The 25,600-nt window shown below is 45.8% G+C and overlaps 1 protein-coding gene across 1 annotated transcript in view; it reads left to right on the forward strand.

Moving 5' to 3' along the window:
* LOC135530200 (sex comb on midleg-like protein 2) overlaps nucleotides 1–25,594 on the forward strand; it is a 39,113-nt gene extending 13,519 nt beyond the window's left edge. Inside the window, 9 exon segments of the mRNA XM_064958571.1 lie at nucleotides 11,801–12,083; nucleotides 12,564–12,679; nucleotides 15,266–15,469; nucleotides 18,229–18,411; nucleotides 19,247–19,332; nucleotides 19,335–19,401; nucleotides 21,923–22,168; nucleotides 23,718–23,890; nucleotides 25,379–25,594. Coding sequence (XP_064814643.1) covers nucleotides 11,801–12,083; nucleotides 12,564–12,679; nucleotides 15,266–15,469; nucleotides 18,229–18,411; nucleotides 19,247–19,332; nucleotides 19,335–19,401; nucleotides 21,923–22,168; nucleotides 23,718–23,890; nucleotides 25,379–25,504 — 1,484 coding nt within the window. The 3' untranslated portion in view covers nucleotides 25,505–25,594.
* The last annotated feature ends 6 nt before the right edge of the window (nucleotides 25,595–25,600 follow it).

Raw genomic sequence — 25,600 nt, forward strand, 5'->3', positions numbered from 1 at the left:
AAGGCTCTATGTTAGAACCACTAGGGGACAGTTTAATATCAACTGAATGGAAGGCTCTATGTTAGAACCACTAGGGGACAGTTTAATATCAACTGAATGGAAGGCTCTATGTTAGAACCACTAGGGGACAGTTTAATATCAACTGAATGGAAGGCTCTATGTTAGAACCACTAGGGGACAGTTTAATATCAACTGAATGGAAGGCTCTATGTTAGAACCACTAGGGGACAGTTTAATATCAACTGAATGGAAGGCTCTATGTTAGAACCACTAGGGGACAGTTTAATATCAACTGAATGGAAGGCTCTATGTTAGAACCACTAGGGGACAGTTTAATATCAACTGAATGGAAGGCTCTATGTTAGAACCACTAGGGGACAGTTTAATATCAACTGAATGGAAGGCTCTATGTTAGAACCACTAGGGGACAGTTTAATATCAACTGAATGGAAGGCTCTATGTTAGAACCACTAGGGGACAGTTTAATATCAACTGAATGGAAGGCTCTATGTTAGAACCACTAGGGGACAGTTTAATATCAACTGAATGGAAGGCTCTATGTTAGAACCACTAGGGGACAGTTTAATATCAACTGAATGGAAGGCTCTATGTTAGAACCACTAGGGGACAGTTTAATATCAACTGAATGGAAGGCTCTATGTTAGAACCACTAGGGGACAGTTTAATATCAACTGAATGGAAGGCTCTATGTTAGAACCACTAGGGGACAGTTTAATATCAACTGAATGGAAGGCTCTATGTTAGAACCACTAGGGGACAGTTTAATATCAACTGAATGGAAGGCTCTATGTTAGAACCACTAGGGGACAGTTTAATATCAACTGAATGGAAGGCTCTATGTTAGAACCACTAGGGGACAGTTTAATATCAACTGAATGGAAGGCTCTATGTTAGAACCACTAGGGGACAGTTTAATATCAACTGAATGGAAGGCTCTATGTTAGAACCACTAGGGGACAGTTTAATATCAACTGAATGGAAGGCTCTATGTTAGAACCACTAGGGGACAGTTTAATATCAACTGAATGGAAGGCTCTATGTTAGAACCACTAGGGGACAGTTTAATATCAACTGAATGGAAGGCTCTATGTTAGAACCACTAGGGGACAGTTTAATATCAACTGAATGGAAGGCTCTATGTTAGAACCACTAGGGGACAGTTTAATATCAACTGAATGGAAGGCTCTATGTTAGAACCACTAGGGGACAGTTTAATATCAACTGAATGGAAGGCTCTATGTTAGAACCACTAGGGGACAGTTTAATATCAACTGAATGGAAGGCTCTATGTTAGAACCACTAGGGGACAGTTTAATATCAACTGAATGGAAGGCTCTATGTTAGAACCACTAGGGGACAGTTTAATATCAACTGAATGGAAGGCTCTATGTTAGAACCACTAGGGGGACAGTTTAATATCAACTGAATGGAAGGCTCTATGTTAGAACCACTAGGGGGACAGTTTAATATCAACTGAATGGAAGGCTCTATGTTAGAACCACTAGGGGACAGTTTAATATCAACTGAATGGAAGGCTCTATGTTAGAACCACTAGGGGACAGTTTAATATCAACTGAATGGAAGGCTCTATGTTAGAACCACTAGGGGACAGTTTAATATCAACTGAATGGAAGGCTCTATGTTAGAACCACTAGGGGACAGTTTAATATCAACTGAATGGAAGGCTCTATGTTAGAACCACTAGGGGACAGTTTAATATCAACTGAATGGAAGGCTCTATGTTAGAACCACTAGGGGACAGTTTAATATCAACTGAATGGAAGGCTCTATGTTAGAACCACTAGGGGACAGTTTAATATCAACTGAATGGAAGGCTCTATGTTAGAACCACTAGGGGACAGTTTAATATCAACTGAATGGAAGGCTCTATGTTAGAACCACTAGGGGACAGTTTAATATCAACTGAATGGAAGGCTCTATGTTAGAACCACTAGGGGACAGTTTAATATCAACTGAATGGAAGGCTCTATGTTAGAACAACTAGGGGACAGTTTAATATCAACTGAATGGAAGGCTCTATGTTAGAACCACTAGGGGACAGTTTAATATCAACTGAATGGAAGGCTCTATGTTAGAACCACTAGGGGACAGTTTAATATCAACTGAATGGAAGGCTCTATGTTAGAACCACTAGGGGACAGTTTAATATCAACTGAATGGAAGGCTCTATGTTAGAACCACTAGGGGACAGTTTAATATCAACTGAATGGAAGGCTCTATGTTAGAACCACTAGGGGACAGTTTAATATCAACTGAATGGAAGGCTCTATGTTAGAACCACTAGGGGACAGTTTAATATCAACTGAATGGAAGGCTCTATGTTAGAACCACTAGGGGACAGTTTAATATCAACTGAATGGAAGGCTCTATGTTAGAACCACTAGGGGACAGTTTAATATCAACTGAATGGAAGGCTCTATGTTAGAACCACTAGGGGACAGTTTAATATCAACTGAATGGAAGGCTCTATGTTAGAACCACTAGGGGACAGTTTAATATCAACTGAATGGAAGGCTCTATGTTAGAACCACTAGGGGACAGTTTAATATCAACTGAATGGAAGGCTCTATGTTAGAACCACTAGGGGACAGTTTAATATCAACTGAATGGAAGGCTCTATGTTAGAACCACTAGGGGACAGTTTAATATCAACTGAATGGAAGGCTCTATGTTAGAACCACTAGGGGACAGTTTAATATCAACTGAATGGAAGGCTCTATGTTAGAACCACTAGGGGACAGTTTAATATCAACTGAATGGAAGGCTCTATGTTAGAACCACTAGGGGACAGTTTAATATCAACTGAATGGAAGGCTCTATGTTAGAACCACTAGGGGGACAGTTTAATATCAACTGAATGGAAGGCTCTATGTTAGAACCACTAGGGGACAGTTTAATATCAACTGAATGGAAGGCTCTATGTTAGAACCACTAGGGGACAGTTTAATATCAACTGAATGGAAGGCTCTATGTTAGAACCACTAGGGGACAGTTTAATATCAACTGAATGGAAGGCTCTATGTTAGAACCACTAGGGGACAGTTTAATATCAACTGAATGGAAGGCTCTATGTTAGAACCACTAGGGGACAGTTTAATATCAACTGAATGGAAGGCTCTATGTTAGAACCACTAGGGGACAGTTTAATATCAACTGAATGGAAGGCTCTATGTTAGAACCACTAGGGGACAGTTTAATATCAACTGAATGGAAGGCTCTATGTTAGAACCACTAGGGGACAGTTTAATATCAACTGAATGGAAGGCTCTATGTTAGAACCACTAGGGGACAGTTTAATATCAACTGAATGGAAGGCTCTATGTTAGAACCACTAGGGGACAGTTTAATATCAACTGAATGGAAGGCTCTATGTTAGAACCACTAGGGGGACAGTTTAATATCAACTGAATGGAAGGCTCTATGTTAGAACCACTAGGGGACAGTTTAATATCAACTGAATGGAAGGCTCTATGTTAGAACCACTAGGGGGACAGTTTAATATCAACTGAATGGAAGGCTCTATGTTAGAACAACTAGGGGACAGTTTAATATCAACTGAATGGAAGGCTCTATGTTAGAACCACTAGGGGACAGTTTAATATCAACTGAATGGAAGGCTCTATGTTAGAACCACTAGGGGACAGTTTAATATCAACTGAATGGAAGGCTCTATGTTAGAACCACTAGGGGACAGTTTAATATCAACTGAATGGAAGGCTCTATGTTAGAACCACTAGGGGACAGTTTAATATCAACTGAATGGAAGGCTCTATGTTAGAACCACTAGGGGACAGTTTAATATCAACTGAATGGAAGGCTCTATGTTAGAACAACTAGGGGGACAGTTTAATATCAACTGAATGGAAGGCTCTATGTTAGAACCACTAGGGGACAGTTTAATATCAACTGAATGGAAGGCTCTATGTTAGAACCACTAGGGGACAGTTTAATATCAACTGAATGGAAGGCTCTATGTTAGAACAACTAGGGGACAGTTTAATATCAACTGAATGGAAGGCTCTATGTTAGAACCACTAGGGGACAGTTTAATATCAACTGAATGGAAGGCTCTATGTTAGAACCACTAGGGGACAGTTTAATATCAACTGAATGGAAGGCTCTATGTTAGAACCACTAGGGGACAGTTTAATATCAACTGAATGGAAGGCTCTATGTTAGAACCACTAGGGGACAGTTTAATATCAACTGAATGGAAGGCTCTATGTTAGAACCACTAGGGGACAGTTTAATATCAACTGAATGGAAGGCTCTATGTTAGAACCACTAGGGGACAGTTTAATATCAACTGAATGGAAGGCTCTATGTTAGAACCACTAGGGGACAGTTTAATATCAACTGAATGGAAGGCTCTATGTTAGAACCACTAGGGGACAGTTTAATATCAACTGAATGGAAGGCTCTATGTTAGAACAACTAGGGGGACAGTTTAATATCAACTGAATGGAAGGCTCTATGTTAGAACCACTAGGGGACAGTTTAATATCAACTGAATGGAAGGCTCTATGTTAGAACCACTAGGGGACAGTTTAATATCAACTGAATGGAAGGCTCTATGTTAGAACCACTAGGGGACAGTTTAATATCAACTGAATGGAAGGCTCTATGTTAGAACCACTAGGGGACAGTTTAATATCAACTGAATGGAAGGCTCTATGTTAGAACCACTAGGGGACAGTTTAATATCAACTGAATGGAAGGCTCTATGTTAGAACCACTAGGGGACAGTTTAATATCAACTGAATGGAAGGCTCTATGTTAGAACCACTAGGGGACAGTTTAATATCAACTGAATGGAAGGCTCTATGTTAGAACAACTAGGGGACAGTTTAATATCAACTGAATGGAAGGCTCTATGTTAGAACAACTAGGGGGACAGTTTAATATCAACTGAATGGAAGGCTCTATGTTAGAACAACTAGGGGGACAGTTTAATATCAACTGAATGGAAGGCTCTATGTTAGAACCACTAGGGGACAGTTTAATATCAACTGAATGGAAGGCTCTATGTTAGAACAACTAGGGGGACAGTTTAATATCAACTGAATGGAAGGCTCTATGTTAGAACAACTAGGGGGACAGTTTAATATCAACTGAATGGAAGGCTCTATGTTAGAACCACTAGGGGACAGTTTAATATCAACTGAATGGAAGGCTCTATGTTAGAACCACTAGGGGACAGTTTAATATCAACTGAATGGAAGGCTCTATGTTAGAACAACTAGGGGGACAGTTTAATATCAACTGAATGGAAGGCTCTATGTTAGAACCACTAGGGGACAGTTTAATATCAACTGAATGGAAGGCTCTATGTTAGAACCACTAGGGGACAGTTTAATATCAACTGAATGGAAGGCTCTATGTTAGAACAACTAGGGGGACAGTTTAATATCAACTGAATGGAAGGCTCTATGTTAGAACCACTAGGGGACAGTTTAATATCAACTGAATGGAAGGCTCTATGTTAGAACCACTAGGGGACAGTTTAATATCAACTGAATGGAAGGCTCTATGTTAGAACAACTAGGGGGACAGTTTAATATCAACTGAATGAAAGGCTCTATGTTAGAACCACTAGGGGACAGTTTAATATCAACTGAATGGAAGGCTCTATGTTAGAACCACTAGGGGACAGTTTAATATCAACTGAATGGAAGGCTCTATGTTAGAACCACTAGGGGACAGTTTAATATCAACTGAATGGAAGGCTCTATGTTAGAACCACTAGGGGACAGTTTAATATCAACTGAATGGAAGGATCTATGTTAGAACCACTAGGGGACAGTTTAATATCAACTGAATGGAAGGCTCTATGTTAGAACAACTAGGGGACAGTTTAATATCAACTGAATGGAAGGCTCTATGTTAGAACCACTAGGGGACAGTTTAATATCAACTGAATGGAAGGCTCTATGTTAGAACCACTAGGGGGACAGTTTAATATCAACTGAATGGAAGGCTCTATTTTAGAACAACTAGGGGACAGTTTAATATCAACTGAATGGAAGGCTCTATTTTAGAACCACTAGGGGACAGTTTAATATCAACTGAATGGAAGGCTCTATGTTAGAACAACCAGGGGACAGTTTAATATCAACTGAATGGAAGGCTCTATGTTAGAACCACAGTTTAATATCAACTGAATGGAAGGCTCTATGTTAGAACAACCAGGGGACAGTTTAATATCAACTGAATGGAAGGCTCTATGTTGGAACAACTAGGGGGACAGTTTAATATCAACTGAATGGAAGGCTCTATGTTAGAACAAACTTTGTCTTGACCTGGAACTAAAATATGTTTTTGTCTAATGCTCGCTAAGCTGTTGTGGAGAGGTTGAGTATTGTAGTGTATCTGTGATCGAGAGCGAATGCGTGTGTGTGTGTGTCCCTCTCTGTGTGTGTGTGTGGGGGGGGGGGGGGGGTAGCCCTGCCCCGCCCGCCCCGCCCCTAGTGAGTGATCTTTCCCTCCTTGTGAAACAAAACACTCGTCTATTCTTCCCCCACTTTCCCTCATCTCTCAATGAAACCTTTTTCCAAGCTGCTTAAGCAGCCATAGAGGCATTTTGCTGGCACATAGAGAATGCAGTAGAGCCAGCCATAGAGGCATTTTGCTGGCCTTTAGAGAATGCAGTAGAGCCAGTCATAGAGGCATTTTGCTGGGCCATAGAGAATGCAGTAGAGCCAGCCATAGAGGCATTTTGCTGGGCCATAGAGAATGCTGTAGAGCCAGCCATAGAGGCATTTTGCTGGCACATAGAGAACGCTGTAGAGCCAGCCATAGAGGCATTTTGCTGGGCCATAGAGAATGCTGTAGAGCCAGCCATAGAGGCATTTTGCTGGGCCATAGAGAATGCAGTAGAGCCAGTCATAGAGGCATTTTGCTGGGCCATAGAGAATGCTGTAGAGCCAGCCATAGAGGCATTTTGCTGGGCCATAGAGAATACAGTAGAGCCAGCCATAGAGGCATTTTGCTGGGCCATAGAGAATGCTGTAGAGCCAGCCATAGAGGCATTTTGCTGGGCCATAGAGAATGCTGTAGAGCCAGCCATAGAGGCATTTTGCTGGGCCATAGAGAATGCTGTAGAGCCAGCCATAGAGGCATTTTGCTGGCACATAGAGAACGCTGTAGAGCCAGCCATAGAGACATTTTGCTGGCCCTTAGAGAATGCTGTAGAGCCAGCCATAGAGGCATTTTGCTGGGCCATAGAGAATGCAGTAGAGCCAGCCATAGAGGCATTTTGCTGGGCCATAGAGAATGCAGTAGAGCCAGCCATAGAGGCATTTTGCTGGGCCATAGAGAATGCAGTAGAGCCAGCCATAGAGGCATTTTGCTGGGCCATAGAGAATGCAGTAGAGCCAGCCATAGAGGCATTTTGCTGGGCCATAGAGAATGCAGTAGAGCCAGTCATAGAGGCATTTTGCTGGCCCTTAGAGAATGCAGTAGAGCCAGCCATAGAGGCATTTTGCTGGGCCATAGAGAATGCAGTAGAGCCAGCCATAGAGGCATTTTGCTGGGCCATAGAGAATGCAGTAGAGCCAGCCATAGAGGCATTTTGCTGGGCCATAGAGAATGCAGTAGAGCCAGTCATAGAGGCATTTTGCTGGCCCTTTAGAGAATGCAGTAGAGCCAGCCATAGAGGCATTTTGCTGGCCCTTAGAGAACGCTGTAGAGGTCTGCTCTCTACTAGACAACCAGTCTAGAGTTCTGTTGAAATAGGAGATGTTTATCATGGCATATTTGACACACACTGCTACTAATAATAAAACTCATGGATTGACTGAATCGTGGACTGACTGAATTGTGGACTGACTGAATCGTGGACTGACTGAATCGTGGACTGACTGATTCGTGGACTGACTGAATCGTGGACTGACTGAATCGTGGACTGACTGAATCGTGGACTGACTGAATCGTGGACTGACCGAATCGTGGACTGACCGAATCGTGGACTGACCGAATCGTGGACTGACTGAATCGTGGACTGACTGAATCGTGGACTGACTGAATCGTGGACTGACCGAATCGTGGACTGACTGAATCGTGGACTGACTGAATCATGGACTGACCGAATCGTGGACTGACCGAATCGTGGACTGACTGAATCGTGGACTGACCGAATCGTGGACTGACTGAATCGTGATCTGGCTTGTGCGGCCGGGGCCACTGGCTGCTTTTGTGTGATTACCCACAATGCCTTTCAATGTCTTTCTCTGGACGTGCCATTTTTTCCACCTCTATTGATGGATGGGTTGACTTGATGCTTTGAATGGCAGATCTCCTCCTAGACCTTCCACTCCCATTGTGTTGCTGGGCCAGATAGAGAGAGAGAGAGAGAGAGGGACCAGAAGGAGAGAAGGCATTGAGCTCCAGTATAATTTAAAAGTCTAAGTCAGTAGTCTGCTGGTCTTGATAAGAATTAGTTATAAATGACAGCTGAGATTAAATAGAGCAGTAATGAGAGAAGGATATTTGAATATGGTAGTTTTACCTGCTGCTGAATGAATGAATGAATGAATGAATGAATGAATGCTACCCTTCCCTTATGGGAATAATTGACACACAAACAAACATTACAATAATTCACTATGATAATTAAATGATAATTCTTCTTCCAGTGTTCTCTGCATTGCGCATTCCATAAAGAGTGAAAAAAAATAATCTATATATATCTCAATACCTAATAGAAAATAAGGTTATCCTGCTAGTGTTTGTCATTATAGCTGGTTTAGGGATGTGTTTATTCCTCTCTATATAATGAGTGTTTGTCATTATAGCTGGGTTAGGGATGTGTTTATTCCTCTCTATATAATGAGTGTTTGTCATTATAGCTGGTTTAGGGATGTGTTTAATCCGGTCTATATAATGAGTGTTTGTCATTATAGCTGGTTTAGGGATGTGTTTATTCCTATCTATATAATGAGTGTTTGTCATTATAGCTGGTTTAGGGATGTGTTTATTCCTATCTATATAATGAGTGTTTGTCATTATAGCTGGGTTAGGGATGTGTTTATTCCTCTCTATATAATGAGTGTTTGTCATTATAGCTGGTTTAGGGATGTGTTTAATCCGGTCTATATAATGAGTGTTTGTCATTATAGCTGGGTTAGGGATGTGTTTATTCCTCTCTATATAATGAGTGTTTGTCATTATAGCTGGGTTAGGGATGTGTTTATTCCTCTCTATATAACGAGTGTTTGTCATTATAGCTGGGTTAGGGATGTGTTTATTCCTCTCTATATAATGAGTGTTTGTCATTATAGCTGGGTTAGGGATGTGTTTAATCCTCTCTATATAATGAGTGTTTGTCATTATAGCTGGTTTAGGGATGTGTTTATTCCGGTCTATATAATGAGTGTTTGTCATTATAGCTGGTTTAGGGATGTGTTTTTCCTGTCTATATAATGAGTGTTTGTCATTATAGCTGGTTTAGGGATGTGTTTTTTCCTGTCTATATAATGAGTGTTTGCGTTTAGCTACAATGCCCTGTCTATATAATAAGTGCCCTGTATACCAAGCTGTTTAAATACAAAGATTTCAACCCTGCAACCTCACCTCTAGAAAACCCATTGTCTGTATATTAGACTAGGTTTACATTTTGTTCAAATTTCTTTTAAACTATTGATTGGCATCGCAGTGTTACAACAAACCTAAACCTCATAGTAGTAATGGTAGGTTTGAGTTTATTAATTGAACATGTAACAGTAGCCTAGTGTTGTGATCTAGGTGAGATGAAGGCAGGCTGTCTGCAGAAGGGGATTACCTGGCTCGTCTCAGGGGAGCCTGACCCCTGACCTCTATAATGAAAAGGGGGAGGGCCCCAGACAAAAGACTTGTTAGACCCAGAGAACACAACACACTGGAAACGTATCCCTTGTCCCCAATGTGATTTAATACTCTGGTATGTCTCACCTTTTCCTCTTAAAGATCCCTGCCTCTACTGCTTCATTTTCCTCCTCTTAAAGATTCCTGCCTCTACTGCTTCCCTTTCCTCCTCTTAAAGATTCCTGCCTCTACTGCTTCCTTTTCCTCCTCTTAAAGATTCCTGCCTCTACTGCTTCCTTTTCCTCCTCTTAAAGATTCCTGCCTCTACTGCTTCCCTTTCCTCCTCTTAAAGATTCCTGCCTCTACTGCTTCCTTTTCCTCCTCTTAAAGATTCCTGCCTCTACTGCTTCCCTTTCCTCCTCTTAAAGATTCCTGCCTCTACTGCTTCCTTTTCCTCCTCTTAAAGATTCCTGCCTCTACTGCTTCCCTTTCCTCCTCTTAAAGATCCCTGCCTCTACTGCTTCCCTTTCCTCCTCTTAAAGATTCCTGCCTCTACTGCTTCATTTTCCTCCTCTTAAAGATTCCTGCCTCTACTGCTTCCTTTTCCTCCTCTTAAAGATTCCTGCCTCTACTGCTTCCTTTTCCTCTTCTTAAAGATTCCTGCCTCTACTGCTTCCCTTTCCTCCTCTTAAAGATTCCAACCATTCCTTTCACTGACTCATGGAGCTGGGGGAGGTAGATATTTTAAAGAACCTTTGGCTGCCTGGCTGGAGCTGGGGGAGGTAGATATTTTAAAGAACCGTTGGCTGCCTGGCTGGAGCTGGGGGAGGTAGATATTTTAAAGAACCTTTGGCTGCCTGGCTGGAGCTGGGGGAGGTAGATATTTTAAAGAACCTTTGGCTGCCTGGCTGGAGCTGGGGGAGGTAGATATTTTAAAGAACCTTTGGCTGCCTGGCTGTAGCTGGGGGAGGTAGATAGTTTGTGTGTGGAATTGGACTGGAAGTCGTGTTATGTATGAAGTCTGACTTTGAGCTGTGGCTTTTGAATCAAAGCGGGAAGATGAAAGTTGTTATTCATGTGTGTCAGACGGTGTTTGATCTACTGGTGCTGCAGAGTGGAGACTCGCTGGAGTGGAGACTCGCTCAGAGTAAAGACTTTGCTCCTGGCTGGAGCTCGCGGGAGGTAGTGGAGAACTCGCTGCAGGTGGAGCTCGCTCAGGTGGAGACTTTCAGAGTGGAGACTCGCTCCAGAGTGGAGACTCGCTCAGAGTGGAGACTCGCTCAGAGTGGAGACTCGCTGCAGAGTGGAGACTCGCTGCAGAGTGGAGACTCGCTCAGAGTGGAGACTCGCTGCAGAGTGGAGACTCGCTGCAGAGTGGAGACTCGCTCAGAGTGGAGACTCGCTGCAGAGTGGAGACTCGCTCAGAGTGGAGACTGCTGCAGAGTGGAGCTCGCTGCAGAGTGGAGACTGCTCAGAGTGGTTATTCAGAGTGGAGACTGCTCCAGAGTGGAGACTCGCTCAGAGTGGAGACTCGCTGCAGAGTGGAGACTCGCTGCAGAGTGGAGACTCGCTGCAGAGTGGAGACTCGCTGCAGAGTGGAGACTCGCTCAGAGTGGAGACTCGCTCAGAGTGGAGACTCGCTTCACCTCAGTGGAATTCTTAACGCGTATCGGAACAGACAGTGATTGATTTGTGTGTGTGTGTGTGTGTGTGTGTGTCCAGGAAGTCCTCCTGTTTTGACTCCCAGAAACCGTAGCTCCCCTTTTCATAAGCCATAATACCATGGATTTATTCAACAATAGCTGAATTTAAAAGCAACATTATTAAATGAACCTTGGGTAAGAAACAAACAGCTGTGGTCATTATAAGCTATGTTTTCAGTTGTTGTTGATGACTGAATTCCTGCTGATGGTGCAGTGGCAAATAACTTCCCATCATGATTTTCTAATTCCACCTTCTGCCTTTCCTCTCGTTTCAGTCACCCTCCCCAAGGCCCTCTTCCTCCCAGCCTCCTCCTCTCCCCCCGCCCCCTCCAGACGCTCCATGCAGTCCCCCTCCTCATATCGCCTGCCCCATCCGCTGCCCCCTCTGCCCGTGCGGAAGGGTGTCCGGGGCCGGCGCCCCAAACTGCAGACCATCGCCCTGCTCAAGGCAGCGGCGGAGGCAGCGGCGGAGGCTGCTCTGAATGGGACGCCACAGGTCTCCGGCTCCCAGCTGGCACCCAGACCCCATAAGAAGAGGGGCCCAAGCCTGGGAGCAAGGTAAGGGCCTATGGTCAATGAACCAGTTTCCTGGATCCAGATTGAGTTTAGTACTGGACTGAAAAAGTATGCTTATTGGAACAGCAGTTGTATTGTCTGTCTGTTTAATGAAATGTGTGACTGGTTGCAGCGATTGGCTCCAGTTAACACATTTTCCCTCCAGTCCAATCACTTTACACAATGTTGCATGACGACATCACAGTGGTATTACTACAGTAGGGGTGCTGTGTCGTGTCGGTATATGATAGGGGAGAGTTGTCACTGAATGGCAGGGTAGCCTAGTGGTTAGAGCGTTGGACTAGTAACCGGAAGGTTGCAAGTTCAAACCCCCGAGCTGACAAGGTACAAATCTGTCGTTCTGCCCCTGAACAGGCAGTTAACCCACTGTTCCTAGGCCGTCATTGAAAATAAGAATTTGTTCTTAACTGACTTGCCTGGTTAAATAAAGGTGAAATAAAAAAAGGTTGTGTTTGTTCAGAGGAAGCCACGTGTGCTGCCCTCCTCGGGGACAGGCTCTGTATATACTACAGCCTCTGAGACCAGACTGATCAACGTTCATGGACCCAAGGACAACAGCCCTGGAGTGGTCTCCACAGGTAAGACTCAGTCCTGTCAGATAAATATTAACATTATTATTAAGGATTAAGGACAACAGCCCTGGAGTGGTCTCCACAGGTAAGACTCAGTCCTGTCAGATAAACATTAACATTGATGCAGTTTAACAGATCGTATTAACACTCAGAACAAGAGACCAGCTGGACTGCTGGAACAGTCTCTTGTTCTGACTGCTGGAACAGTCCAGCTGGAACATTAGGAACACCTGCTCTTTCCTTGAACATAGACTGATCATTAAATCCAGGTTGAAGCCCTATGATCCCTTATTGATGTCACTTGTTAAATCCACTTCAATCAGTGTAGATGAAGGAGGAGACAGGTTAAACAAGGATTTTTAAGCCTTGAGACAATTGGAACATGGATTGTGTGTGTGTCATTCAGAGGGTGAATGGGCAAAACAAAGGATTTAAGTGCCTTTGAATGGGGTATGGTAGTAGGTGCCAGGCACACCGGTTTGGGTCAAGAACTGGTCCAGATGCAACGCTGATGGGGTTTTCACACTCAACAGTTTCCTGTGTGTATCAAGAATGGTCCACCACTCAAAGGACATCCAGCCAACTTGACGCAACTGTGGGAAGCATTAGAGTCAATATGGTCCAGCATCTCTTTGGAACGCTTTCTACACCTTGTAGAGTCCAGGCCTGGACGAATTGAGGCTGTTCTGAGGGGAAAAGGGGGTGCAACTCCATGTTAGGAAGGTCTTCCTAATGTTTGGTACACTCAGTATATATTCACACGCTGGAGCAGTCCAGCTGGTCCCTTGTTCTGAGTGATTTAACTGGTCCATCTAGAGCAGTCCAACTGGTCCCTTGTTCTGAGTGATTTAACAGGTCCATCTAGAGCAGTCCAGCTGGTCCCTTGTTCTGAGTGATTTAACTGGTCCATCTAGAGCAGTCCAGCTGGTCCCTTGTTCTGAGTGATTTAACTGGTCCATCTAGAGCAGTCCAGCTGGTCCCTTGTTCTGAGTGATTTAACTGGTAAGGACCATCTAGAGCAGTCCAGCTGGTCCCTTGTTCTGAGTGATTTAACTGGTCCATCTAGAGCAGTACAGCTGGTCCCTTGTTCTGAGTGATTTAACTGGTCCATCTAGAGCAGTCCAGCTGGTCCCTTGTTCTGAGTGATTTAACTGGTCCACCTAGAGCAGTCCAGCTGGTCCCTTGTTCTGAGTGATTTAACTGGTCCATCTAGAGCAGTCCAGCTGGTCCCTTGTTCTGAGTGATTTAACTGGTCCATCTAGAGCAGTCCAGCTGGTCCCTTGTTCTGAGTGATTTAACTGGTCCATCTAGAGCAGTCCAGCTGGTCCCTTGTTCTGAGTGATTTAACTGGTCCATCTAGAGCAGTCCAGCTGGTCCCTTGTTCTGAGTGATTTAACTGGTCCATCTAGAGCAGTACAGCTGGTCCCTTGTTCTGAGTGATTTAACTGGTCCATCTAGAGCAGTCCAGCTGGTCCCTTGTTCTGAGTGATTTAACTGGTCCATCTAGAGCAGTCCAGCTGGTCCCTTGTTCTGAGTGATTTAACTGGTCCATCTAGAGCAGTCCAGCTGGTCCCTTGTTCTGAGTGATTTAACTGGTCCATCTAGAGCAGTCCAGCTGGTCCCTTGTTCTGAGTGATTTAACTGGTCCATCTAGAGCAGTCCAACTGGTCCCTTGTTCTGAGTGATTTAACTGGTCCACCTAGAGCAGTCCAACTGGTCCCTTGTTCTGAGTGATTTAACTGGTCCACCTAGAGCAGTCCAACTGGTCCCTTGTTCTGAGTGATTTAACTGGTCCACCTAGAGCAGTCCAACTGGTCCCTTGTTCTGAGTGATTTAACTGGTCCACCTAGAGCAGTCCAACTGGTCCCTTGTTCTGAGTGATTTAACTGGTCCATCTAGAGCAGTCCAACTGGTCCCTTGTTCTGAGTGATTTAACTGGTCCACCTAGAGCAGTCCAACTGGTCCCTTGTTCTGAGTGATTTAACTGGTCCATCTAGAGCAGTCCAACTGGTCCCTTGTTCTGAGTGATTTAACTGGTCCATCTAGAGCAGTCCAACTGGTCATTGTTCTGAGTGATTTAACAGGTCCACCTAGAGCAGTCCAGCTGGTCCCTTGTTCTGAGTGATTTAACTGGTCCACCTAGAGCAGTCCAGCTGGTCCCTTGTTCTGAGTGATTTAACAGGTCCACCTAGAGCAGTCCAGCTGGTCCCTTGTTCTGAGTGATTTAACTGGTCCCTTGTTCTGAGTGATTTAACTGGTCCACCTAGAGCAGTCCAGCTGGTCCCTTGTTCTGAGTGATTTAACAGGTCCACCTAGAGCAGTCCAGCTGGTCCCTTGTTCTGAGTGATTTAACTGGTCCCTTGTTCTGAGTGATTTAACTGGTCCACCTAGAGCAGTCCAGCTGGTCATTGTTCTGAGTGATTTAACTGGTCCATCTAGAGCAGTCCAACTGGTCCCTTGTTCTGAGTGATTTAACTGGTCCATCTAGAGCAGTCCAGCTGGTCATTGTTCTGAGTGATTTAACCGGTCCATCTAGAATGAGGCTTTAGACATTTTCTCGTGCTTCCTGACCCCTGACCTTCACCCCCCCAGTGTGTGTGTACGTGAACAAGCACGGAGCCTGCGGTCCACACCTGGACAGGAAGCAGTTGCAGCAGCTGCCGGACCACTTTGGGCCGGGTCCCGTCAACACTGTCCTACAGCAGGCTGTTCAGGCATGTGTGGACTGTGCCTACCAACCAACCTTCCTCTTCAGCTTCCTACAGTCGCAGTCCGACGGAGGAGAGATCATCAGAGGTATGTTAGCAGAGATCATCAGAGGTATTATAGCCATAGATGTATAACCCTAGACAGGAGGGGAGATCATCAGAGGTATGTTAGCAGAGATCATCAGAGGTATTATAGCCATAGATGTATAACCCTAGACAGGAGGAGAGATCATCAGAGGTATGTTAGCAGAGATCATCATAGGTATTATAGCCATAGATATAGAACCCTAGACAGGAGGAGAGATCATCAGAGGTATTATAGCCATAGATGTATAACCCTAGACAGGAGGGGAGATCATCAGAGGTATTATAGCCATAGATGTATAACCCTAGATAGGAGGAGAGATCATCAGAGGTATTATAGCCATAGATATAGAACCCTAGACAGGAGGGGAGATCATCAGAGGTATTATAGCCATAGATGTATAACCCTAGATAGGAGGAGAGATCATCAGAGGTATGTTAGCAGAGATCATCAGGGGTATTATAGCCATAGATGTATAACCCTAGATAGGAGGAGAGATCATCAGAGGTATTATAGCCATAGATGTATAACTCTAGATAGGAGGAGAGATCATCAGAGGTATGTTAGCAGAGATCATCAGAGGTATTATAGCCATAGATGTATAACTCTAGATAGGAGGAGAGATCATCAGAGGTATGTTAGCCATAGATGTATAACCCTAGATAGGCTGATGTCATGTAGTCCCTATACATCAGAATGGAATAGTTGGTCAGCAATTTTAGCTGGGGCCTGTCCTGATATATGGTCTGTGGTTATAGCTAGTGTAGTATTGCATTGTTCTCATGACATCACGAGGTGTTCTATGGTTGTGTAATGAAGGAGGGTCGGTGAACTGCTGTGCTGACGTGATGAGTAACTGAGCTTGCCTGTGAGCTGAAGACTTCAAGCTAATGCCTGTAGCCTTTAGTTCAGCTCGCTAACACAGTCCTGTATTGTGTCGGAGACTCGGGTTCGAACCCAGATGGTCCAACTCTCACTGGACAGAAACACTAGTGTTGCTACTCCACAGTGGTGACATGATGAAGAAGCCAGAAGAACACCCCGGCCCCTAAACCGTCTACTCTACACAGACTCTACATATTCAAATAGTTCCTCAGTCCTCATTAAAATAATGGCGAATTCCAAATGGGAATATGGGGGTAGGCTGGGGATTCAATCAGGCGGTAGGAATTGGTTGAGGCTGCAGAGCCCACATGGTGCACTGGATAATGCCTGGTGGGATAAAGAGGGTGTGCAGCAGCTGATGTCATGTGTCTGGGGGTAATGAGAAGTGACATGCGTCCGTAACCTGGTTTGGGAGGGGCTCCCCGGGGGGGTCCCAGTCCGTGTGTGTGTGGGGGGGGGTCATCTGATGCTGGGCCATCTGTTACTGCACCATAGAAACCAAATAATAATGTCTTTACTGCACCATAGAAACCAAATAATAATGTCTTTACTGCACCATAGAAACCAAATAATCATGTATTTTACTGCGCCATAGAAACCAAATAATAATGTCTTTACTGCACCAAAGAAACCAAATAATAATGTCTTTACTGCACCATAGAAACCAAATAATAATGTATTTTACTGCGCCATAGAAACCAAATAATCATGTCTGTTATTGTGCCGTAGAAACCAAATAATCATGTCTGTTACTGCGCCATAGAAACCAAATAATAATGTCTTTACTGCGCCATAGAAACCAAATAATCATGTCTGTTATTGCGCCATAGAATCATGGTTCTCATGGTTCTCTCTTCTTCCTCTACAGCAGCTAAATGGTGAGCAATATGTTTGGAACACAGTATCGAATCGCAATAGATATAGAATTGTGAGAATCTCCATGCATAAGTATGGTGATAATATGGTATGGTCAGGTCCCCAACAGATAGTGTTTCAACAGCTAGGTAAAGAGCTATGTGATGTATGTCTGGTAAAGTCAGTCACATCTCCATCTGCTGAGTGCCTCTGCCTGCCTCTCTCAGCCCAGATACATACAGTTGAAGTCGGAAGTTTACATACACCTTAGCCAAACACATTTAAACTTAGTTTTTCACAATTCCTGACATTTAATCCTAGTAAAAATTCCCTGTTTTAGGTCAGTTAGGGTCAGCACTTTATATTAAGAATGTGAAATGTCAGAATAATAGTAGAGAGAATTATTTCTTTCAGCTTTTATTTCTTTCATCACATTCCCAGTGGGTCAGAAGTTTACAAACACTCAATTAGTATTTTCTAACATTGCCTTTAAATTGTTTTAACTTGGGTCAAACGTTTCGGGTAACCCCACAATAAGTTGGGTGAATTTTGGCCCATTCCTCCTGACAGAGCTGATGTAACTAAGTCAGGTTTGTAGGCCCTCTTGCTGTCCCAGGCCTTCAGTGCCTCTGTAATCAGCTAGATACCATATGACTGTGTCTATCTGTTCTGTCTCCCATCCTGCAGTGTGGTCTGATGGGGGATCCACTATGTCAAGCTGTCACAGGCCTTCAGTGCCTCTGTAATCAGCTAGATACCATATGACTGTGTCTATCTGTTCTGTCTCCCATCCTGCAGTGTGGTCTGATGGGGGGATCCACTATGTCAAGCTGCCACAGGCCTTCAGTGCCTCTGTAATCAGCTAGATACCATATGACTGTGTCTATCTGTTCTGTCTCCCATCCTGCAGTGTGGTCTGATGGGGGGATCCACTATGTCAAGCTGCCACAGGCCTTCAGTGCCTCTGTAATCAGCTAGATACCATATGACTGTGTCTATCTGTTCTGTCTCCCATCCTGCAGTGCAGTCTGATGGGGGGATCCACTATGTCAAGCTGCCACAGGCCTCCTCTGCCTCCTTTGTGCTCAGGTTCATGGAGACTCTGTGTCACCAGCTGCAGAGTGACAACCTGTTCTCCTCCCAACCCTTCAGCCCTGCATTCATGGCCTCCACTGGACACACAGCCTACGACAGGAGCACGTCAGGTAATGCCTGCAAACCATGGTGTGTGTGTGTGTGTGTGTGTGTGTGTGTGTGTGTGTGTGTGTGTGTGTGTGTGTGTGTGTGTGAGCTTTTCCTTATCTTTGTCACAAAGCCACAAGCCAACATGTATTTTCCATCAACCTACACCATCAACAGTCACATTAGAAACAGTGGCTATTTCTCTAGTATTCCATTGGTCATCTATGATGTCATCGCATTTCCTTCAACAGGTCACTGACCCTCATGAAACATCAGACCCCTCTATAAACACAAGTCTATAGAGATCTCAGTGGCCCTCGGTTGGCAGTAGCTGATGAAACATCAGACCCCTCTATAAACACAAGTCTATAGAGATCTCAGTGGCCCTCGGTTGGCAGTAGCTGATGAAACATCAGACCCCTCTATAAACACAAGTCTATAGAGATCTCAGTGGCCCTCGGTTGGCAGTAGCTGATGAAACATCAGACCCCTCTATAAACACAAGTCTATAGAGATCTCAGTGGCCCTCGGTTGGCAGTAGCTGATGAAACATCAGACCCCTCTATAAACACAAGTCTATAGAGATCTCAGTGGCCCTCGGTTGGCAGTAGCTGATGAAACATCAGACCCCTCTATAAACACAAGTCTATAGAGATCTCAGTGGCCCTCGGTTGGCAGTAGCTGATGAAACATCAGACCCCTCTATAAACACAAGTCTATAGAGATCTCAGTGTCCCTCGGTTGGCAGTAGCTGATGAAACATCAGACCCCTCTATAAACACAAGTCTATAGAGATCTCAGTGGCCCTCGGTTGGCAGTAGCTGATGCCGTCTCTTGTCCCTCCTCTGTTGTCTTCAGTAAAAGAAGAGATGTCAGAGGCCTTGTCCATAGCCAGAGGCTCCGGAGGAAGGAGCAGGCGCTTCCAGATGGACAGAGACAGGGACTGTAACCTTTACCCTTCTCCCTGTCCTCCTCCAAACGGCTGCACAGCACAGAGGCACACCCCTCGGAAGGTACACTAACACCCCTCAGCCTCAGAGCGACCCCTGGTGCACTCACTGGGGATACATCTCAATAGTTTGAAATGACCTCCTGTCCTTCCTTTGTCATCTCGTCTCCTTCAGCACTGATATATAAGCACAAAATACAGGATAAGGAAAAGCTAAATGGAGGATAGCTACCCAGGAATGGACTTACACCTGTCCAGTTCTTTAATGTCAGTGCAGATGAAATGAGGAGAGGAAGCCTCTCGACACTATTAAGATGCAGCCCAGTGCTGGACTGGGCACTGTGATTAACTAGAAGGAGAGGAAGCCTCTCTACACTATTAAGATGCAGCCCAGTGCTGGACTGGGCACTGTGATTAACTAGAAGGAGAGGAAGCCTCTCTACACTATTAAGATGCAGCCCAGTGCTGGACTGGGCGCTGTGATTAACTAGAAGGAGAGGAAGCCTCTCGACACTATTAAAATGCAGCCCAGTGCTGGACTGGGCACTGTGATTAACTAGAAGGAGAGGAAGCCTCTCTACACTATTAAGATGCAGCCCAGTGCTGGACTGGGCACTGTGATTAACTAGAAGGAGAGGAAGCCTCTACACTATTAAGATGCAGCCCAGTGCTGGACTGGGCACTGTGATTAACTAGAAGGAGAGGAAGCCTCTCTACACTATTAAGATGCAGCCCAGTGCTGGACTGGGCACTGTGATTAACTAGAAGGAGAGGAAGCCTCTACACTATTAAGATGCAGCCCAGTGCTGGACTGGGCACTGTGATTAACTAGAAGGAGAGGAAGCCTCTACACTATTAAGATGCAGCCCAGTGCTGGACTGGACACTGTGATTAACTAGAAGGAGAGGAAGCCTCTCTACACTATTAAGATGCAGCCCAGTGCTGGACTGGGCACTGTGATTAACTAGAAGGAGAGGAAGCCTCTACACTATTACGATGCAGCCCAGTGCTGGACTGGGCACTGTGATTAACTAGGAGAGGAAGCCTCTACACTATTAAGATGCAGCCCAGTGCTGGACTGGGCACTGTGATTAACTAGAAGGAGAGGAAGCCTCTCTACACTATTAAGATGCAGCCCAGTGCTGGACTGGGCACTGTGATTAACTAGAAGGAGAGGAAGCCTCTCGACACTATTAAGATGCAGCCCAGTGCTGGACTGGGCACTGTGATTAACTAGAAGGAGAGGAAGCCTCTCTACACTATTAAGATGCAGCCCAGTGCTGGACTGGGCACTGTGATTAACTAGAAGGAGAGGAAGCCTCTCTACACTATTAAGATGCAGCCCAGTGCTGGACTGGGCACTGTGATTAACTAGAAGGAGAGGAAGCCTCTCTACACTATTAAGATGCAGCCCAGTGCTGGACTGGGCACTGTGATTAACTAGAAGGAGAGGAAGCCTCTCTACACTATTAAGATGCAGCCCAGTGCTGGACTGGGCACTGTGATTAACTAGAAGGAGAGGAAGCCTCTCTACACTATTAAGATGCAGCCCAGTGCTGGACTGGGCACTGTGATTAACTAGAAGGAGAGGAAGCCTCTCTACACTATTAAGATGCAGCCCAGTGCTGGACTGGGCACTGTGATTAACTAGAAGGACCACACTGCTTGTATAGTTTATAAATGAAGTTTTAGTAACTGTACAGATATTGATGACCTGCCACTGTTCAATGTAATTGCATCAGCAACTAATGGCTAAGCTACCACTTCATGATTAATCACCAATCACCAAGCAGCTAACGGCTAAGCTACCACTTCATGATTAATCACCAAGCAGCTAACGGCTAAGCTACCACTTCATGATTAATCACCGATCACCAAGCAGCTAACGGCTAAGCTATCACTTCATGATTGATCACCAAGCAGCTAACGACTAAGCTACCACTTCATGATTAATCACCAATCACCAAGCAGCTAACGGCTAAGCTACCACTTCATGATTGATCACCAAGCAGCTAACGGCTAAGCTACCACTTCGTGATTAATCACCAAGCAGCTAATGGCTAAGCTACAACTTCATGATTAATCACCAAGCAGCTAACGGCTAAGCAACCACTTCATGATTAATCACCGATCACCAAGCAGCTAACGGCTAAGCTACCACTTCATGATTAATCACCGATCACCAAGCAGCTAACGGCTAAGCTACCACTTCATGATTAATCACCAAGCAGCTAACGGCTAAGCTACCACTTCATGATTAATCACCGATCACCAAGCAGCTAACGGCTAAGCTACCACTTCATGATTAATCACTGATCACCAAGCAGCTAACGGCTAAGCTACCACTTCATGATTAATCACCAAGCAGCTAACGGCTAAGCTACCACTTCATGATTAATCACCGATCACCAAGCAGCTAACGGCTAAGCTACCACTTCATGATTAATCACCAATCATCAAACACTTGCTTAGCTTCTCATGACACATTATTAGATGGCATTTTACTTGAAGAATTAATGTGTGTGTGACACTGTATTAGTGTGTGTCTATACGCTGACGATCCTACCTCTCTTACCCTCCATCAGAGCCCCTTCCTCACAGTGAGAACGGTTTGCCTGAGGACCCTATGGACACCTCCACCTCTCCCTCCATGACCCCTCGCCCCCTGACACAACGCACCACCTCAGAGTACCGTGGCCAGGGGTCCAGCAGCCCCTACTACCCTGGGTCTGGCCCTGGTCACCCCCCACCACCACCGCTCAGGCGCCTGGCCCCCAACCCTTCCGACCTGGGGTCCAGAGGGCTACAGAGAAGAGTGGAAGGTAGGCCTTGTAAGAGCTTAAACCCCATTGGCTGGCTGACTGGGCGGGCCTTGTGTGTGCCTCTAGATTCTAGTTGGCCATTTACGTTTGTTTGAATGTTGATTTTTTTTGGGGGGGGGGGCTAGGCTTCCTGTGTTGGAGCAGATCACATTCAACATTTTAGTAACTTAGCAGACGCTCGTATCCAGAGCGACTTAGTTAGTGCATTCATCTTAAGATAGCTAGGTGAGACAACCACACATCTCAGTCACAGTCAGTACATTTTCCCGGATGAAGCAGCTAAGACAGTGCTAGCAAGACAAGTTAGTTCAAGAAAGGCGATGGTGTTTATATTTTCATTCGTTTAACAGAAGTGTAGTCAGGTAGCAGTAAATATGTTGTCTAGCACTGCCACCTAGTGGACAATGCCATGGATATGTTGTGCCTTCCCTGTAAAGTCATTTTCTTTATTTAACGAGGCAAGTCAGTTAAGAACAAATTCTTATTTTCAATGACAGCCTAGGAACTAGTGGGTTAACTGCCTTGTTCAGGGTCAGAACGGCACCTTGTCAGCGCGGGGATTTGAAACCTTTCGGTTACTGGTCCAACGCTCTGACCACCAGGCTACCTGCCTCCAGTGCTCTGACCACCAGGCTACCTGCCGCCAACGCTCTGACCACCAGGCTACCTGCCTCCAACGCTCTGACCACCAGGCTACCTGCCTCCAGCGCTCTGACCACCAGGCTACCTGCCTCCAACGTTCTGACCACCAGGCTACCTGCCTCCAGCGCTCTGACCACCAGGCTACCTGCCTCCAACGCTCTGACCACCAGGCTACCTGCCTCCAGCGCTCTGACCACCAGGCTACCTGCCTCCAGCGCTCCTGACCACCAGGCTACCTGCCTCCAACGTTCTGACCACCAGGCTACCTGCACTCCCAGCGCTCTGACCACCAGGCTACCTGCCTCCAGCGCTCTGACCACCAGGCTACCTGCCTCCAGCGCTCTGACCACCAGGCTACCTGCCTCCAGCGCTCTGACCACCAGGCTACCTGCCTCCAACGTTCTGACCACCAGGCTACCTGCCTCCAGCGCTCTGACCACCAGGCTACCTGCCTCCAGCGCTCTGACCACCAGGCTACCTGCCTCCAGCGCTCTGACCACCAGGCTACCTGCCTCCAACGCTCTGACCACCAGGCTACCTGCCTCCAGCGCTCTGACCACCAGGCTACCTGCCTCCAGCGCTCTGACCACCAGGCTACCTGCCTCCAACGTTCTGACCACCAGGCTACCTGCCTCCAGTGCTCTGACCACCAGGCTACCTACCTCCAGCGCTCTGACCACCAGGCTACCTGCCTCCAGCGCTCTGACCACCAGGCTACCTGCCTCCAACGTTCTGACCACCAGGCTACCTGCCGCCAACGTTCTGACCACCAGGCTACCTGCCGCCAGCGCTCTGACCACCAGGCTACCTGCCGCCCTGTCAAGTCTGAAAGAATTAGTATTCATGGTGGTTAACTAGAAAGGTGAGCATTGAATTCTGACTCTCTGCTGCTCTGTCTGTGTGTTCTGTTGTTCAGCTGCGAGCTCCACCACAGGTCCTGAGCACCTGGCAGCTGCAGACCGGGAGGCTGCAGCGGGGAACGGGGCCGGGAACGCCCCTTCCTCCTGGTCTGTGGATGAGGTGATGCAGTTTGTCCACGACGCCGACCCCCAAACACTCGGACCCCACGTGGAGCTCTTCAGAAAACACGTGAGTGGACCTTGATTGATTGATTTATTGATTGATGATGTTTCTTGTCCTTTTTCTCCCTTTGGAGCATCACTGCTGACAGAAGAAAGGAGACGAGGAGGCAGACACTACACTATTGAGATGCTCCCTAGATGTGTGTCTAAGTGCCGGGTCCAGGCCTGATGTTACACTATTGAGATGCTCCCTAGATGTGTGTCTAAGTGCCCCGGGTCCAGGCCTGATGTTACACTATTGAGATGCCCCCTAGATGTGTGTCTAAGTGCCGGGTCCAGGCCTGATGTTACACTATTGAGATGCTCCCTAGATGTGTGTCTAAGTGCCCCGGTTCCAGGCCTGATGTTACACTATTGAGATGCTCCCTAGATGTGTGTCTAAGTGCCGGGTCCAGGCCTGATGTTACACTATTGAGATGCTCCCTAGATGTGTGTCTAAGTGTCCCGGGTCCAGGCCTGATGTTACACTATTGAGATGCTCCCTAGATGTGTGTCTAAGTGTCCCGGGTCCAGGCCTGATGTTACACTATTGAGATGCTCCCTAGATGTGTGTCTCAGTGTCCCGGGTCCAGGCCTGATGTTACACTATTGAGATGCTCCCTAGATGTGTGTCTAAGTGCCGGGTCCAGGCCTGATGTTACACTATTGAGATGCTCCCTAGATGTGTGTCTAAGTGCCGGGTCCAGGCCTGATGTTACACTATTGAGATGCTCCCTAGATGTGTGTCTCAGTGTCCCGGGTCCAGGCCTGATATTACACTATTGAGATGCTCCCTAGATGTGTGTCTAAGTGCCGGGTCCAGGCCTGATGTTACACTATTGAGATGCTCCCTAGATGTGTGTCTCAGTGTCCCGGGTCCAGGCCTGATATTACACTATTGAGATGCTCCCTAGATTATTTCTATGTTGTGTAAAAATTCAATAAATATCCCCCAAAAATAAATTCCTCCTGGATATGTGTTAAGTGTCTGGCCTGGTTCTGATGTGCTCCAGCCCTCCTTGCTGTGTGTATGTCCCTGTCAGAGGCAGGAAGGGAGGACGTCTGTGTCACAGAGATAGATTTACAACAGTGTTCTAATTCTATTCCTATGGCCTGTGTCCTCTGTGTTTAGTCTATAACCTGGGAGACTAGCACTGGCCTGCCTCAGAACCTTCCCTACCTGTCTGGAGAGAATCACTTTCATTCCCTCCAGGAAAACCCAACTCTGTTCAACCAGACAGGCCATCTACAACGTAGTGAATGTTTACAGTTACGACGCCAGACATTTTCTGTTGGAGTCTGGACATCTCAGCTCAGAGAGAATTATGTTGTTGTTCTGCTGTTATGTTGGTTCTGTGTTGGGAAAATAGGTGCACCTATCACTGTTGAACGTTAAAACCCCACAACCTTTCATTTAGAAGAGTTAATCATAGATGTTTCGGCTATCTTGGCTGTCATCTTGTCCTGTGTTGGTGCTAAGAACCTCTTTCTGACTGCGTTTGTCTCTCGTCTTCAGGAGATCGACGGAAAGGCGCTGATGCTTCTACGTAGTGACATCATCATGAAGTACATGGGTCTGAAGCTAGGCCCCGCCCTCAAGCTATGTCACCACATCGAGAGGCTCAAACAGACCAAACAGTAGCACTCACCCACACACACACACACACTCACACACACACACTCACACACTCACATACACTCACACACACACTCACATACACACACTCACATACACACA

This window comes from Oncorhynchus masou, unplaced genomic scaffold (assembly GCF_036934945.1).
Source record: "Oncorhynchus masou masou isolate Uvic2021 unplaced genomic scaffold, UVic_Omas_1.1 unplaced_scaffold_1289, whole genome shotgun sequence".
Taxonomy (NCBI): domain Eukaryota; kingdom Metazoa; phylum Chordata; class Actinopteri; order Salmoniformes; family Salmonidae; genus Oncorhynchus; species Oncorhynchus masou.